Genomic DNA, 17761 nt, shown 5'->3' on the forward strand with positions numbered 1-17761 from the left:
TATATAATTAATGATCCCATCAATTGAACCCTTAAATCAAGCCCTATGAAGAGGACCAAATTAGATCATCCTAGTTTTTTTTTCTTTTCAAGTTTCTATAATTCATTAATAGTCCATGAAATAAAGTAGTGTTGAAAGCAGTCTATAAATGTATATATTATGCGTAGGATGCAGGCATGGTATCTTCATTCCTGCAGCAGTGATCGGTCTACTTGCGTCATTATTTCTTCAATAATTTTTGAATTTTTTTAGGGATTTGATCTTTAAAAAGATTGTTTTTGGTGAGTTTCTAAGAATTATTGAACACAAACCTTTCATTACATACTCCAGATTTTGTGCTAGATCTTCTTTCAAAATTACACAGTACGAGTGGTTTTATTTGCAACTTCATTCTATGCACATACTGACATGCATCTCCTTCCTTTACAACAAGAAAACCACTCAACTATTTGTATCGTTTTCAATGATCCTCATATTGAAAAACTGCATGACCACCTATATGCTGTCACCGACATATTGTAATATTTCAGTGACTTCCCACTATTGGATTTTGACAATGTAATTGCAAATTAGCGATCGAGGACACGTATTGTTTGATTTTAGTGGGATTTTACTAAAGTCAATTTTTAGTTTTGCATATAAAGATAGACTTAGTTCAATATAAAGATAGACTTAGTTTGATATATAGGTAGAGTGGTAGACTAGTTTGATATAAAGGTAAAGTAGTCCCAAATCAGTCTACCAATTAATGAATGAATGAAATCTACCTCTGAATTAAAGTAGTCTACGTATATATCAGTACATTAATATACAGTAGAGGAATCTATTTTTTTTATTTGTCAATTACACGGTGTCCTCAAAAGCTTCCTAGGTCCAGAGACTAATCAGTGTTCGGGGGATCTTGTCAGAACGCTTCCTTCCCCTAGCCACCAAGAATATATTGAGATTTAACTCCAATAAGAGTCGGATGGATTCGAACTCGGATGTGAGGGTTCCACACCTGGAGGCTCTTACTAACTCGACCACCTGTGGTGGTTCAGTAGAGGAATCTATGATTGTAGGTGTTCCAAAATCCTAAAAAAGTGCAAGAAATGCATGCCAACATTAGAGGCACTAATAGAACTTCAACATTCACCAAAAAAAAAAAAAAAACCTTTAGCAAAGTATAAGTTTTGTCAAACATTTTCATTTTCCCAAAGAAACCGTTTTCCATCAGATTCCAACAATTTATGTTCACAAATGAAAAGATCTATTTTTTCTTTAAACAAAAAGAAAAAGAAGGAAATTAGCTTAAATACAATTGAGGTTGAATATATAGTTCAATTTCTCTCGTTATTATAAAGGAATATATACGTTATTTTCTTTCTAAATTCATATTACCAAACAAGCGAAATGAAATATATTTCTACTTATATATACAAAACTAATTTGAGCTTTTCGGTTTAAACTTTTTGTAGGAGAGTTCTAAAATATATTATGATCAATATGATAAGGTTTGTGGGTTATAATAAGTAACACTACCATGAGCTGTCCCTAAAAGCCGGACAGCAAGACTAATGATGCTTTGTCTCCGGAATAAACTACAACCAGAAGGAACATAACTGTCCGGCGGAAGAAAGGGTTTAAACAAAAATTTCAGACAAGAAAGGAGAAAATAAAATAGAAAATAAATAGAAAAGAATGATTTTAATTACAATAAATCAGGGAGAATAATTAAAAATTAAATGAAGACATGTGGATGCAATGATAGATTGGTCACAGAGTCTTGTTCCTACTTGGTTTAGCCACCCTATACAGATTCTTCTAGGGCTGTCACTCGGTCAGTTCGAATCGGTTATAGGTATTACCAACTTCAAAACTAAATCTTTCAGTTTCAAAATTGAGCTACCAATTACCAACCAAAATTTTCGATTTTTAATTATATCTACCAAATTCGGTATTTCGGTTTTCGGTATTACCAACTTTAGAATAACTAATTCTTTATAATATAAATAAGAATAAACAAAACTAGGTTTTTGAATTTTATAGTCATAAACGTTGTATTCATCTACTAATTATAGCTTTCTTTTGTATATATGACATCAAGTTCAAGTAATTTTCAATAAAATTAGGTTATTTAAACATCTTTGATTAGGTTACTTAAAATACATGTACTATTAATGTAGTATATGTAGTAATGTTCATACTATTATAAAAGTTTTTATGTTTATTTCTTAATATACATGTATGTGTATTGAAAACTGTAATATATAAATCTAATATTTAGATAATCGATAGATTCGGTATTTACCAAAACCAAACCAACTTTTTCGGTAATTTTCGATTTCGGTTTTATCGGTCTCGGTTACCAAAAAATCGGTTTACCAAATCTAAAACATCGGTTGGTATTTGGTTGGTTTGGTAATTACTAAACCAAGTGGCAGCCCTAGATTCATTCTCCACTACCAATTTTTCACGTGCTTTATCTTTAATACTCCATTCATTCATTCAACTCCTATCCCCATGCACTTGTATATTGTTATTTTGAAGTTGCTAACTGCACCAATGAAAACTCAAGATGAATTCATTTGGGACCAATTGGTCATGGAAAGCTCACAGTTAAATCAGCTTTAGAGTTGCAAAATGAACATACACCAGTCCAATTCTGGATCTAACTTCTTAATTCAATGGAGAAACCTCAACTTACATCCAAGAGTTAAAATTTCCAGTTAGCGGCTAACATTACATTCAACTCAATTTCCTTCAAATATGTTTGGTGTGAAGTAAATTTCCTTGCTGACTTTGTAGCTCACTTAGGTCATTCCATGGATGTGGCTAGTTGGACCGGCTCTTTTGCCGACTTCAGTTGCTCATGCCTTGTACCTTGATTGTTTGGATTTGGTTGTATACTTGTATTAGAGGAGCTATCTTTTAGCTTTGTTGTTCCTCCGTTTCAATTAGGGCTGTCAATTTGACATGACATGATAACATGACTCGAAACCTACACGAAATAAAGCGGGTTGAACCCGCACGATTAAAAAGCGGGTCAACCCGTCATTACTCATTTAATAAACGGGTCGGCCGCTGGTCGGCTCTCTAACATGAAGTGAACCCGTATAACCCGATTATGCTATACTTCTTCTTAAAATTTTAGACATTGGGAGTATTTAACCCTAGGATTGGACAATTTGAAATATTTTGCTTCATCATTATTAGATTTAATTATTTATGAATTATGTATAATTATTTATATTTTTTGACAGAGTAATAGAGATTTCATTGAATCCCAAAGCCAGAACGGCATATACAAATAAACCTCATATGCTTGTACCCTAAATCAGTGGTCAAGCAGGTAAGGGGATACAAGTACCATCCACTAGTACATTGTCGCGCAAATAATCAAGAGCCTACACAACTACATATCTCAGCTTACACTAAGAAAACTACTTTGAATCTCTCTTCGTCAATGCACTCAATTGTGGTACTCCAAGAGATTCATTAACTTGGTGTAAAAAGAAACCATAGCAATGTAGACTAGAGCTCACTAAAAAAGCAAGCATAAATTGGGCCAACACCCACTACCTTCCCCAAACAAAAGGGAGTTATTGGAATAAAAACTAAAACCTTTAAAAACCCTAAAGCCCGAAATAAAAGATTGCTGCCTAGAAGCCCAAAAGCACAACAAGTTGGCATGGCCCAAACCAACCCCTGCCACACTGTGCAGCATCGTCGAAAGCACCACAGCCACCACCCCCAGAAGTCTTGACGCATGTTGATGCCGTCTCCATTGAGTTTGATGCAATACTGCGACCAAAACCCACCTAGAAACCCAAACATCTTAATCCATCATTGATCTCCACGGGCGGCCACTGCCTGGAACCAACCCATGTCACCAGACACCCACCGATGCTTGCGATCTCAACCAACTCAGCATTGCAACGAAGCTAGATATGATGTCGATGGCCATCACTGTCCCACCTCTAAGCCAAATTGCCCCAAGACTCAAAGGCAAGGCAGATAACCACCACTCGTCCGGCAACAACCCCCACATCATCGCTACCAAGATCAACGCTAACGCTAGGCTGCAGCCGGATGAGTACCGCTTGACGAACGCTGAAGTTCCTAGGGTTTGAGAGAAAAAACCAGTGCGGCTCTCGAAGAGTTTATATAAAGTAGGTTTTTCTTAGTTTGGCCTTTGCAATCTTAACTATTAATTCATATAATTATTTATATTATTCGTCTTATGGAGTTTTTAGTGAATTTAATCAATTTATGTATTTTTTTAGTTAAATGGGTTGCAGTGTTAACCCTTAAATTGATCATTTTGTCCGACACGACACGACTTATTTATTAAATGGGTTAAGCGAGTTGGAAACGGGTAACCCGTTTAATAAATAAGTTGGGTTTGGGTTTAAATTTTCGACACGATTAATAAATGGGTTGGGTTTGAGTTTGTCTCTTATGACACGACATATATCTTAACCCGACATGAACCCAACCCGACATGACCAATTAACAGCCCTAGTTTCAATAATACCTATCCCCAAAAAAAAGTAAAAAGTTTATTATGGGAGAGCCCTGCTGAGAATTTTAAAGAATTGCATATTTCAATCCCGTATGGAGTGAGTTGAGGGTTTGATTGATTGATTGGGCTCTGGTCAAATTTTAAGCTTTCAACTGGCTTCAAACTTACAAAGACAAAAAAATGAAAGTGGGCCTTGGTGAGAGGCCCATCGTATGGGAGAGGGGCAAAGTCTTCATCCAACCTATGGCTGCTATGATGTATGTTGGTGCAAAGTCTAGACATGTTTTATTTAGAGGTAATTTCAACATGTGTGTTTTCTGACTTGAGCCGAAAGGGTGAAAGAGTTTGGATGGGAAGTTTCGGCATTGTGCGTTCGACTAATAGGGAAATGACTAAAACCCAATCAGGAGAGCTTAATTTTGTGATAGTGTAAACAAATAGGTTTGGGTTGTTATAGTAGGATCTCCTCTCTTTACTTATCCATGTCAAGATTTAGTGTTGGAATTGAATTTTGTCCCCAAGTCTAAAACTTAAGGTCGAGGATAGACGTTATATATTTCGTCACATTCCACACCATATCCATTTTTAAAGAAAGTGTAGATGTGACTTTTTTATATTTTTTATTTTTTTTATCGGGATTACACAGTATCTTCAAAGACTTTCTAAGTCTGGAGACTAATCCGTACCAGGTGGTCATATCAAAACGCTTCCTCTCTTCTGATCACCAAGAATAGATTGAGATTTAAACACCAATCAGCATTGGTAGCTAGGATTTGAATCTAGATGCGGGGGCACAACCGGAGGCTCTTACCAACTCGATCACATATGGTGGTTAGTGTGAATGTGACTTGAGTCCACATAAATCGCGTATAGCTTGGCATGTCGAATCTCAATTTGGACTCAAAATGTACAATCTCAACAATAAACCTCTTTGTGAGAATTCATCATTGACAAAATGGTCTTTCAAAACATTGTTAAGGCCTAAATAATATGAGAGATCACAATTCATCTTTTTAAAATGTCGTTTGGTTATCTATTTTTTCATTGGATCAAAAATATGCACTGAGCATGGCATATTACTTCTCTTATGGTGTCAAACCAACAACATATCTACTCTATGATGACTTGTATGGTGTCATTATATCTTTTAATATTTTCTTATTTTGATGTTGCTTTATTAATGCATAGTTATTGCAGACATGAGTTGTCAAGTATAAACAGTGATTTTTGAATAAACAATCGGGGAGAATAACACAAATGGTCACTCAACTTTTTAAATATATCATTTTGGTTACTCAACTTTAACTCTGTTATTCACTTTAGTCACTTCATTAATTTTTTTTGTTAAAAAAAATTATTTGCCACAATATCAAGGATATTTTAGACAAACCAATTGTGAAAAATTGAGAAATTTGAATTGGAATGAATGGGAGAAGTGATTAAAGTGAGGAAAAATGCTCATTCGGTGACTAAAATGATTGACAGATTAATAGTTGAGTAACCAAAGTGATATATTTGAAATTTGAGTGACCAAAGTGTCGAATGAGTCATAGTTGAATGATTATTTGAGAAATTCTCCCAAACAATCGTTGAATATGAAAATACTTATTAAATGATGCCAATTTCATTTAAGCAAATCACGTGAACGGTTATTTAGTTATGAACTTTAATATACGTTTCAAGCAAATTTTTTGAGCGGTTACAAATTTCCACTTCAACAATCCTTCTCTACTAAAGATGCTCTTGCATATTCGTGTGAAATGCTCTAAATTTGCCTAATCTTTATTCTATTGATTACTACATCCACTCCCAAGTCCCAAGTGTAATTACAAAACTCACATACAATTACACTTTGGTGGGTAAAAACTAAAAACTATAAAGAGTCTTCTTCCCTAACCAGCCTGATTAAACCTTCTGTTTCCCGCCGACCTCGAAGTTTAAACTTAATTTACTCCAACGTCTCTATTCTCATAACCTAGACACCTCGAACTTCTGAACGATTCAAATTCTCACCGTAACTCTTCCTCTATATAATAAACCCTCTCCCCTAATCCGTCGCTTTATTCCCCCAATACTCCTGGCTTTCTTTCACCTCCGATCAAAGCTCTGTCCCAGACCTCAGTGACCCACCGGTGCGTAACTCTGAACCCTAAATCCCCAATTCAAGAAAATGACCCCTCTTTTTTTTTTTTGTTCTTCCAAAAAATTATTCTTTTGATTTCATACCATATTGGAGAATGTGCTCCGCATTGCTTAAAGATTGAATCTTTAAAGGGTTTTAGTCATGTATCAGCTGCTCTGTTTCTAATGTAGTGTGCATTTTGTTTTATGTGTTGATAGAATCCATGGCTGCACCGAAGGATTCAGTTCTGGAGCGCCGGGTGAGTCTCCGGCTTCAGTACGCTCAGCAGAAGCCTTTCTATGGTACTAGGAAGAGGACGGAATCGGAGGCCGGTCCAAACGGCGTCGTTGTGAGCAAGAAACCCAAGGTTAAGGTCTCATCTCTAGTAAGGAGGAGCAGTGAGAGTGGGACCAAAAAATTGGGGAAACACAAAGCCGATGATGATGATGAAGAAGCTGGAAATTGCGAGAGTGGGACTGAAAAATCGGAGAATGGTGAGGTTGAAGCTGAAGAATCTGGAGATTGTGAGGGTGAGAACAAGAGTGTGGATGTGAAGGAACGTGATATGAGTGTGTATGCTCCTTCCGGAGCTAAGGTTGATGGTAAAGGCAAAAGCTATGTTGCGAAGTTGAAGGAGACGCTCAGACTTTTCAATCTGCACTACCTTCACTTTGTTCAGGTGAATCATTTTTGTTTGGTTAATGATATATATATGATTGTTGAAGCTGTGTTTGATATGTGAAATTGAAGAAGACACTGATCATGACTGCTTATGTTCTGATATGCTTTTGTGTATTGTGGTGTTAATGTCCACTTTTCGTAAATTGTTTTGACTTAAAAATTGATCGAAATATTCTTTGTTTTGAGAGGAAATAGACTGTTAAGTTTGTCTTTTGATTACCAAGAGTAAAAACATAAATTCGTTGTGTTTTTTGAAATTCAAGATTCAATTTGTGCCTTGTTTCTAGGCTCATTTTGTGCCTCGTTTCTAGAGTCTAACTCTGCCCTATGGCTTCAATATTAAAAATGTCTTAAGTTTGGCATGGGAATCACTCATATATGAACTTGAACACATTATATGTTGGGAGAGGTCATAGAGTGTGAAGCTTTTCCTTTTGTTTGACTACTATCTTGTATGGAAATCATTCCAAAGTAGGGTTCTTGACTAGGTCCATTTGCTTAATTTTGTGCAGGAAGAGGAGAAGAGATGCAGGAAGCTGGAGGTTAGTGCATGTATATGTTTTCTTTCAATTCACCTTTCATAAGGAAGAAGTATATTTACCTACTTTGTGGTGCCTTATTTGTAGCCTGGAGGTCTACAATTTTGTTTTGTTGCACTATTCATCTTTTCCATGTATCGAGAAAACAGTCAGCTTTCTTTGCCATGTAGTACTTTATTAATTTCAGTTCTACTTATATATGCAGAATGAGAGTGAATGCCGTGATGATCTAAAGAAACCTTCCAAACGAGTGGATAAGAAGGCAATTTCTGAGGCAAGTGTTGTGCTATACACTGTTTTGATACAACATATTATTTTCTAGGAACTGTGCAAACTGATTTGGATACTAAATTCTGCTGCAGAATGGGAATGGAAGTCTTGGTGTTCCTAAGAAGCAGTCCAAGAGACCTGATCTGAAGGCACTTTCACAGGCAAGTTGAGTTCTACATGTAGATTGGATACATATATTATTTTACAGGAAGTGCAAGTCTATTTTAATTGCCATCGATCACACTACATCATAACATGACTCCATAGTTTAACCAATAGAAATGTATGCTTTGGTAAATTTTACTTCTATTAATGTTCATTTCAATACAATTTTGGTGTTTTAAACGATGGTGATGTCGTTCCTCATGTTTATGAACTATACGCACTTTTGTGCATGTTCAATTACAACTACTGTGGAGTGTGGAGTATAGCTGAGAAATCCTTTGCATATTGACAGTGGATGATCACGTAGGAGTCCCCACTGCATCTTATTGTTTGTTTTTAATTTTGGTTGAAAGCTAATATACTGTCATATTTTGGTTTCTACCCAGTCTCCTATGGATCTGTTTGAGACAAAGTTAACTAGCTTTTAATTGAGTAGCAATCCAGGCCCTATTAGTAATTCTGACTTTATTTCTAAATCAGTATGTGCAACAGTTTTTATTATTGTTTTTGTTGAATTCTTAACAGATGTCGACCAACAACGAAATTCTATACCCTGAAAAAACAATTGGTCATCTACCGGGTCGGTAATTGCAGTTTTCTGTTGGGTCACATGTTAACATTTTAGGAGCATCATGTTTTAAAAGAAATTTGCTGTCTGTACATATACATGCTGCAGGTATTGAGGTCGGGCAACAGTTTTTCTCTCGAGCTGAAATGGTGGTTGTAGGGTTTCATAGCCACTGGTTGAATGGAATTGATATCATTGGAAAATCTAAAGGAAAGGTCAATATCAATGGAAAGATTGATACATTTATATTTATAATTCGAATTTTCTGGATAAATACTCTCTTGAAAAATTATTCATACATGGATGAAGCTGATACTATCTTTACTTGTACTCTAGTGTTAAAGACTAAGTGTGAAACAATACGTCTTTTTTAATATGTGGTATGTGACATGCTGTCAATCTCATGAACTCACAGCTAGCATGTAGGTCCCAAAACCTTCTCTTGATTTAGGAATGGTGGCTTTGCCTAGACATAGAGGGTTGGGTGTGACGACTGTCTGTAAGGCTTCAGTGATATTTGCTTTTGATGCTGTAACTATTCTAACCTAACTGTAGTACTGCATGTGGCTATCAATCTAAAGCTGCGGTTTATGAAGTGTCCTTGTTGACTGAAGACTATACCATTAATGGACGTAGTAATATAGTTTTCACCTTCTTGTAATGACTAACAAAGTTGAGCTAGGTGATTGAACGCAATAACGGGGAATATTAGTTCTCATGACCACAGATAGAACATAAGCAATCTTTGTGCCAAAGTTTTGGCGCAATCTGGTGAAGTAGTTCTTAAGTTTTGACTATTGGTGTAACTAATGCTCAAGTTTGATCTTTTATGGATAGTTTATTTACCTTATTAGCCTCCGGGTTTTTACAGGACAAATTCAAGGGCTATACCTTACCAATTGCAGTAGCGATCGTGTTGTCCGGTCAATATGAAGATGATGTTGATAACTCAGATGAAATTGTGTACACTGGCCAAGGTGGAAATGACTTACTTGGTAATAAACGTCAAATCCAAGATCAAGTAATGCGTATGGGTAATTTGGCTCTTAAGGTACGTCATCTAGATTATGGTTCCTACTCTTTTGATCATGCTATGATATTTGGTAATATGATTCTTTCTTTCCCCAAAAGATTTGCTTGATATTTTCTTGTTATAAGGAATGTTGGAGGTATTTCCTGCAGCAGTGACTGCAGAAGGTTGATTTTTATTCTTGATATAAATAGTGTTTTTGCCATGTGCTTTCTTCAATGGATTGAAAGTAAAAAATTGCTATGAGTATCAATGATGAATAAAGTAGCTCTCGTAATATTGCAGCCTTTAGCTGTTCAAGCAGTGCATATCTAAGTGGAAGTATATAATTTGTAATATTCTCAATGAACACTGATTTATTTCACTTTGTTGCTAACTTTTTCCAGGTGATGTATTTTGGGTGTTCCCCGCATGTTTCTTACTTGCGGATTTTCTTCTGTTCTCTTGCAGAATAATATGGAGCAGTTCGTTCCAGTCAGAGTCATCCGTGGTCATAAATGTGACACTAGCTATACTAAGAAAGTTTATACATATGATGGATTGTACCAGGTTGAAAATTCTCTCGTGCACATGCCTGTATATGCATCTGTGTGTGCGCGCGTGTGTGTGATTAAAAGCATATATGTAATCAAGTGATCTTGTGAATAAGGTTCTTTTACAAATCATGGAAAATGGATAAAGGCTGCAGTACTCTTGGCCTAGGAAATAACTAAATTTTTGCTTGCTGGTGTCCTTGAGTGATCAAGTGATCTTGGAAATAAATAAATTTTACTTGCTAGTGTCCTTGAGTCAAAGAACTTGACTATCAGCATGGAGCTGCCCCAATATAGTTGTAGTAATTGCTAGCTGGGTCATTATCTTTTCGTACTGTTATACTCTTGGGGTCTTGGCCCTCATATTCAATACGGTTAGCTATTAACTATTGAAAAGTGCAACAAATTGAGAAAGCGGCTGAAATGTCTTCAACTGATTTTCTTTTAGGTTCACCATTATTGGGCAGAGAAGGGTGTAGCTGGGTTTACTGTATTTAAGTACCGTCTGAAGCGTCTTCCAGGGCAGCCTAAATTGATCAGTAATCAGGTAATTGAATTTAAGACGTTTCATTTTATATTACTTCAATATCAAGTCTATAATTACATAACGAGCAACCAGGAGGTAGTTTTCCCTTTTGACTATGTTTTCAGCACCACATTATGCAGCATATGGATACCACACAGCAAATAGCAATACTTCTTTTTCAGAGACTTTGCAAGATCTCTAACAAGATTATTGGAACGGCTTCATTTTCAGGTTTTATATACTAATGGGAAAGGGTCTAAAGCTCAGTCTGAATTACCTGGGTATGAAAATCTCAAAATAGTAAACTGCTATTTATATGATTTTCTGATTTCCTCATGCATATGTTGCATACAACAAATGCAAACCTAACGGTATATGTACTTTTAAGGTTGGTGTGCAAGGACATTTGCAATGGTCTAGAAAATATAAAAGTTCCAGTTACCAATATAGTTGATATTCCTCCTGTAGCACCTGAAGGTATGCTGCAACTACTTAAATTCTGGCAGCCTATATTACTTCTCCAAAGTTATTAATTGTGCCACTGCTGATGACATGGTAAAACTAAACAATGCAGGCCTTACATATATCACAACTACTGAAGTTGCAAAAGGTGTGAAGATTCCACCACATGCTCATGGGTGCAATTGCCAGGGAAACTGTACCAATTCAAAGACTTGTTCCTGTGCTCAACTCAATGGTGGTGACTTCCCTTACGTTAGCAAAGATGGTGGAAGGTATTGTTTGAATTATGGCATAAACTTCTTGATCCCTTTTTTTGCCTGCTTCCATCTTACTGCTTTTACTTGTTTGAGTTTTGCCCATCCTTGTTTTTGTATAAAGTAAATGTTTTGATGAAACACACTCTATTTCATTGTTTTTAGATTGGTTGAAGCAAAGGCTGTTGTGTTTGAGTGTGGTCCACAATGTGGCTGTGGACCAAGTTGTGTGAATCGCGCATCTCAACGGGGATTGAAGTATCGACTTGAGGTCTTAAATTTGAAACCAAGTATCAATGGAGTATTTCATTTATTTATTTCATACTATGGTGGATTTGATAAACTTACTATTTCATTGAACAGGTGTTTCGGACACATGACAAAGGCTGGGCTGTTAGGTCTTGGGACTTTATTCCTTCTGGTGCACCAGTATGTGAATACATTGCAGTTCTTAGGAGGAATGACGAAATAGACAATATCTCAGAGAAGGAGAATGAGTATGTATTTGAAATTGATTGCTGGCAGACAATGAATGGAATTGGGGGAAGAGAGGTACTGTCTTAACTATTTGATATGGAATCATTGATCTTCCGATGCTTTCTTCTTTTCACCTCTGATTCAATTATTCTGTTATGCTGGTTTGTTTATTCTGTTATGCTGGTTTATTTGGATATGTTGTCTTACTGCCTGCCTATGCATTCTTTTGAAGTACCTATATTACATTGCAGAAACGAATGGGGAATGTGGCTATTCCAAATAGTGATGTCATATCAGAAAGTGATCCAGAGTATTGCTATGATGCGGGTTCACGTGGCAATGTAGCTAGATATATTAATCATAGTTGTGAGCCTAACCTCTTTGTACAGTGTGTTTTGAGGGAGCATCATGATGTTAGGCTTGCTAGAATTGTGTTATTTGCTGCAGATAACATACCTCCATTGCAGGTAACCATCTTTTCACGCCCCTATCTCCATTTAAATCATTTCTTCAACAATACGAGAGAGATATTGATAAAGGGTTATTTTTGTGTCATAAATGCAGGAACTTTCATATGACTATGGATATGAACTTGACAGCGTGGTTGGTCCCGATGGAAAAATAAAGAAGTTATTTTGCCGTTGTGGTGCTGCAGGCTGTAGAAAGCGTTTGTACTAGGAACATGGAGTGCATCTTGCCCTTTGACCCTCTTCTGTAGTAGTAGAGTCGCACCCATCCCTACTAGTTCAATTCAGGGAGTGAAAATACTAAACCCTGTAATTTTTTGAATGCTCAGTTGGATCAGTTGCAGTTTGCATATTGTATCCAATTTGATTATTTATAGTGGCCAAAAAGGCAGGCTGGGTAGGGTTTTTGTGGAGTTAAGTGCTGAAACAAATGGTTTAGGGTACACAGGGTTTTGGAGTCACAGGAAACTATTTTGCGATAGGATTGTTGTATCATGAGCAATTCTGTTCTGCTACTATGTTCTCATATTATCAATCTAATATTGGTTGTTATCCAAGCTTGTTGGGAGTTTGTTTCCATCATGACATTGAAGCGATTGGGCTGATGATGATCATAGTATTTTTACTGTTACTTCACCATGAAGTCGCACAAAGCACGCTTCAAATAAATGTCAAGATCTTAAAAGAAAAGTTGATTAATTATAAAGGAGTTATCTATGGTACCATTGGATTGAGATTGAGTTTGACCAAAAGAAATTTATAGTTCCCAGACGTCTATGGTATGAACTCATTCATGTGTCTTCTTCTGTGGGGAAGGTCAAAGATTCTAGCCTATGAGTGAGCATATTAGTCTGTCTTAATTTAGGTGATTAGTCTGTCCGCCACTTAAAAACTCTGTAGTTTAGACTCAGTGGTGAAGTGGTGATTAAAGTAATGAGTAAAACGTGGTTATGCGTAATAGAGAAGTAAACCCAATTAGGCTTTGGTTAATCAGGGTGCCCTTTGACAAAGATAGATAAAGTTATAGCCTAGTGCTCTTTACGTTTTTAACACAACCTTGTGCTATGGAGTTTGGCCTACTGTTTTTTTGAGTATCGAGGATAAACACCTCCCTCCTCCCCCAATTTTGAAGTGGTGTAAACTCCTTGGTAGAGTCCCGACAACTGTTATCTGAGTTTTACAATTCATCTCACTATTGTCTTACTAACTAAACTTAATGAGAGATGCGCTCTTTTGGTATTAGTGAGAATTAAACTTAGATGACTACAATTACAGGCTGTAATTGTAGTCATCATCTCTCATTAATTTGGTTTGGCTGTAATTTACAGCCAAACCAAATTACGAATGCGCTAACTTTTTGGGATTTGTTTTGGCCTATACAGATTTCAAATCAAAGGCATGAGAGTCAAAAATAGATTTACTCGTGTTGCTCACTAGATAATTCAGTTTTTTCATGCTTAGTCCGTGAAACATTGCATGAACTAAGACCGAGTCTTTTGACTTAAAACATTTTGAGGAAATGAAGAAAAGAACACTCATTTATCATATTGGAATATTTAGCCATTCGTGCATCAAACAATCTTATTCTTATATGCACAAACGAATTGACTATTAAATCTTAGAAATTGGTCACATTCAGCACATTAAACCCTTTTGAGTCAAAATGACTAATGTTATTAAACAAGTCCCATTTTATATAAGTTTTGTACTTAAGGCCTTTTAATTTTTAAACCAGACAGTCAGACCATTGACATGAAACTATTCTTACCAAACCCTTCATCCTGAAGAAAGAAGAAAATGGTTGATCACATAATCATTTCTTCCTCATCCATTTGAATAATAGTCCTTAATTTAAAATATGCTAAACCAGCTCTACATACAAATATATAAGCTTAATTAAGGCCGAGTTCTTTATTAATTTTTTAGACAGGATTGTTTATTCTTGCTTTCTCAATTCTCATCGAATTATTGGGTGGGTCCTGGATGATGTTTTGTGTGGTTAGAAAATAATGTGATAAGCCTTAATGATATCATAATTTTTTTTTTTTTGGGAATTGTCCGCTCTATATTTTTTGATCAGAGAACACATGAGGCATGAACGTCAGTCATTCAATTTAACTAACTATTTGGTTTATTGACATAAATCTCATTTTTATGAGGGGTCTTGAGTTGAGTTTGGTTTAAGAATGACTAGATAAATCATATTTATATTATCTGATGATGAACTTTTAAGGTGACTTATAAAATAAATAAATTATCAACTAAATCATATCTATCCCTAATTGACAAAGTTCAAGTTGGGGATGAAATCAGTGGAGGGAGACTCAAATATCTTTATTGACGGCATTAATAAAAACATTTATATCACTTAGAGAATCGATATATCTGTTCAAGATATCTCAAAGGAGAAAGAAGCGTTTTGACATGACTTTCTCGCATGGATTAATTTTTAGCCCTAGAAAACTTTTAAATATACCATGAGATCTCAATCAAAAAAAGATTGGCAAGTCAATTTTATTCCATTAGTTTTAAGTAAATTTAGAAGGAGACTAATTTTGTAGCCGATGCAATTGCTAACATAGGTCACTCAAGAGATATTTCTTTTTGGAAACATACTATCTTCTTTCGACCTTACAACCTTATGGTTTTGATGTTTTAGGAGTTCGTTGTTTTAGAAGTAATTTATTGTACTTTTCTTTCTTATTTGGGAAAAAGAAAAATAAACAAAAAAGACACTACTTTAGAACGAGGAGACTCATCAAGTCTAAGTATGAATTGTTTAAGATAAAAAAGAAATAAAAAAATTAAAAAAATGTATGCAAACCAAGCACTAGAAAATTGACAAGTGTCCTTATAAGTCTCACTGTCTACCTACCATTTGGTATCTTATATGATTGAATTAAATTATTGAAACTTGAAAGCCATGAGGGAGTATCCCTATGAAGTTTGACATGCTACCAAAATGATATTCTTTCAGATTGTTTTCAAAACTTTATGCCACTTTTTGTGTCATTTGGCCTTCTGTAATTGGGTATTTGGGTTTTCAGCAATTTCTTCCCGAGAAATTTCTTATTAGGAATTGCCCTATTAGGTTCAGGTGACGGTAGAGTAGTCTAATCAAAATTAAGAAATTTTTTTGCATATCTCAAAATTAGCCCCTTTTTATTCCCAAATAAAATATGAAATTGGACATCATTATGTCATTAACTCATCATACGGATGAAACCCTAAACCTCAACCTTAATATTTCTTACTAATAATCTAAGATTCCAGGTTTATATTTTATCACTTTTAAGAGTTAATTAATCAAATGATAACTTATTTTACTCTCACGAATACTTTATTTATCTTAATGAGAATATTTTTCTAGTTACCACATGAGTCTTAGAAGTGGTAATACGAGCCCTTAAACTGATAAATATTACATAAAATGAGACATATACGAAAACTGTTAATATACCATAATCTTATCCCATATTATCTATACTATATTTTTTTTTGAAAGGAAAAATTGAAAATCTATACTATATTTAAGAGAAGAGAGCGTGCTCACCATAACTGAAATTTTTTTCTTTTATTCCCCTAAAATATTAAATAACTTTATATATTTTTCTAATTGTCAAAGATAAAAAAGTCAAAACTTAGATAAATAATTAATAAGAAAATTTATTATTTTTAATAACTAAATACCCACTTCTAAACGGGTGACCACCCACTTCTCTACACCTATAGGGTGTGATCAGATTCCTAGTATTATCTAACAAAGGATCATATAAACATAGGCTATCAACGTGAAAAGAGAAGAGGTTGGAGAACGCGCCCCATGCACTGGTGTTTTTCTGAGAAGTTGATGTTCTGTCCGGTGGCGCGTCCTTGGGGCACTGTAGTCGAACGGGCATGTGAGGTTACGGTGCGCACTGGCGGGGTTTTATGGCTTAGGTGCGGCCCGGGAAAGGTGGATGCAAGGTGTATGTTGGGTTGGGTAAATCTGTTCCGGTCTAACCTTCTCTGGTCGTGGGCAAGCACAGAGATAGAGCGGAGAGGTTGGGTTGTTGGCCAACGGCGAGATTGGGGGTCACAGTCTCCTGCATTCGGATTGGGAGGATCGGGGCTTCGATCTTCTAGCAGAGGCGATCCCGAAAGGGATCTATCATGCCTTGATGTCCGGCCTCCAATGGCAAGCGAGATCGTTGGTTGGCGGCGTGGGAATGCAGGGTTGATGACACCAGTTCATTGGAGGCGAAGTTGGTGGCTAGAATGGATGTCTGCTGCTCGTTGGCGGCGGATTTGGTGGCCAGATTGGAGGACTGCAGGTTTGCAGCTCTGGAATTCCTTAGGGAGTTTGGAGGTTGGGCAGGGCTTTGAGAGTTGGACTCTTACTGGTGGGCTGCTGTTTTTAGTTGGTTCAATAGTAGTTATTTTTTTACAGTCTGTTTGTTGATTATAATAAGTTTCTGCCATAGTTTGATAGGATGTGATGGGTTTCGTGCCGGTTTATGCACCTTGTGTGCTTGTCTGCTTTAGGTAGGTGGCGAGTTCCTTGCATTAGCAAATGGTCCCAATCTTCTAATGGCAGTAACGTGTCTGCTCTAGGTAGGTGGCGAGTTCCTTGCTTTGTCAAATGGTGGCCGCCGCCTAGTAGCATGGTGAAACTAAGTGTCACCGGATTTATTTTCCAGTGGCAGCATAGTAGGAAAGCTGTGTTATTGGTTATGATACTTCCGGTATGTCACTACAATTGTAAAGCGAATGAAGTAGCCAGTAGAGCACTTTTTACTAGTTGGTACTTGCTAGAATACATTATTCTAGTTGAGACTCTTGTTATTATCTCAGAATGTTCTTTTGTTGCTTATTGTAATATGGGGTTTAGGCACCATGTACCTCCCCCCCCCCTCCCATGTACTCTGCAGTTTCATAAATCAAGGATTGAGGGCAGCCACACCGGCCCTTCTTAAATAAAAAAAAAAATCATGATCCTCGTAAATCAAATCAACAAAATCGAATTCCTAAAAAGAAGAGTGCTTTGAATATCACAAGTTAGCTACATAATACATCACGCAAACATTTCATGATATTACACAATATAATCACATAATTTAAAATTTTTCAACTTTTAGGTCATCCACCAAACCTCATTCTTGAAAAACTCAGATCATAAAAGAT

General features: G+C 36.1%; 1 protein-coding gene across 3 annotated transcripts; it reads left to right on the forward strand.

Moving 5' to 3' along the window:
- The first annotated feature begins 6477 nt into the window (after nucleotides 1-6477).
- LOC112200145 (histone-lysine N-methyltransferase, H3 lysine-9 specific SUVH4) lies at nucleotides 6478-13155 on the forward strand. Of its 3 annotated transcripts, XM_024341159.2 has the most exons (17): nucleotides 6480-6636; nucleotides 6845-7305; nucleotides 7820-7849; nucleotides 8052-8120; nucleotides 8209-8277; nucleotides 8807-8861; nucleotides 8958-9064; nucleotides 9721-9900; nucleotides 10330-10428; nucleotides 10861-10959; nucleotides 11170-11219; nucleotides 11327-11415; nucleotides 11513-11672; nucleotides 11820-11925; nucleotides 12018-12206; nucleotides 12383-12598; nucleotides 12696-13155. In XM_024341159.2, the coding sequence occupies exons 2-17, from the start codon at nucleotides 6850-6852 to the stop codon at nucleotides 12807-12809; spliced, it is 2088 nt and encodes a 695-aa protein (XP_024196927.1). In that variant the 5' UTR covers nucleotides 6480-6636; nucleotides 6845-6849; the 3' UTR covers nucleotides 12810-13155. The 3 variants fall into 3 exon arrangements, with proteins under 3 accessions (XP_040374831.1, XP_024196927.1, XP_024196929.1); XM_040518897.1 differs by lacking the exon at nucleotides 10330-10428 and having other exon boundaries at nucleotides 6478-6636; XM_024341161.2 differs by lacking the exons at nucleotides 8807-8861; nucleotides 8958-9064 and having other exon boundaries at nucleotides 6482-6636.
- The last annotated feature ends 4606 nt before the right edge of the window (nucleotides 13156-17761 follow it).

This window comes from Rosa chinensis, chromosome 4 (genome assembly GCF_002994745.2).
Source record: "Rosa chinensis cultivar Old Blush chromosome 4, RchiOBHm-V2, whole genome shotgun sequence".
Lineage (NCBI taxonomy): Eukaryota > Viridiplantae > Streptophyta > Magnoliopsida > Rosales > Rosaceae > Rosa > Rosa chinensis.

Coding starts and splice junctions, on each gene's coding strand:
- LOC112200145 (XM_024341159.2), top strand. CDS start 6,850: ATGGCTGCACCGAAGGATTCAGTTCTGGAGCGCCGGGTGAGTCTCCGG. Junction 8,121..8,208: donor ATAAGAAGGCAATTTCTGAG/GCAAGTGTTGTG, acceptor ATTCTGCTGCAG/AATGGGAATGGAAGTCTTGG. Junction 11,673..11,819: donor GTTAGCAAAGATGGTGGAAG/GTATTGTTTGAA, acceptor CATTGTTTTTAG/ATTGGTTGAAGCAAAGGCTG.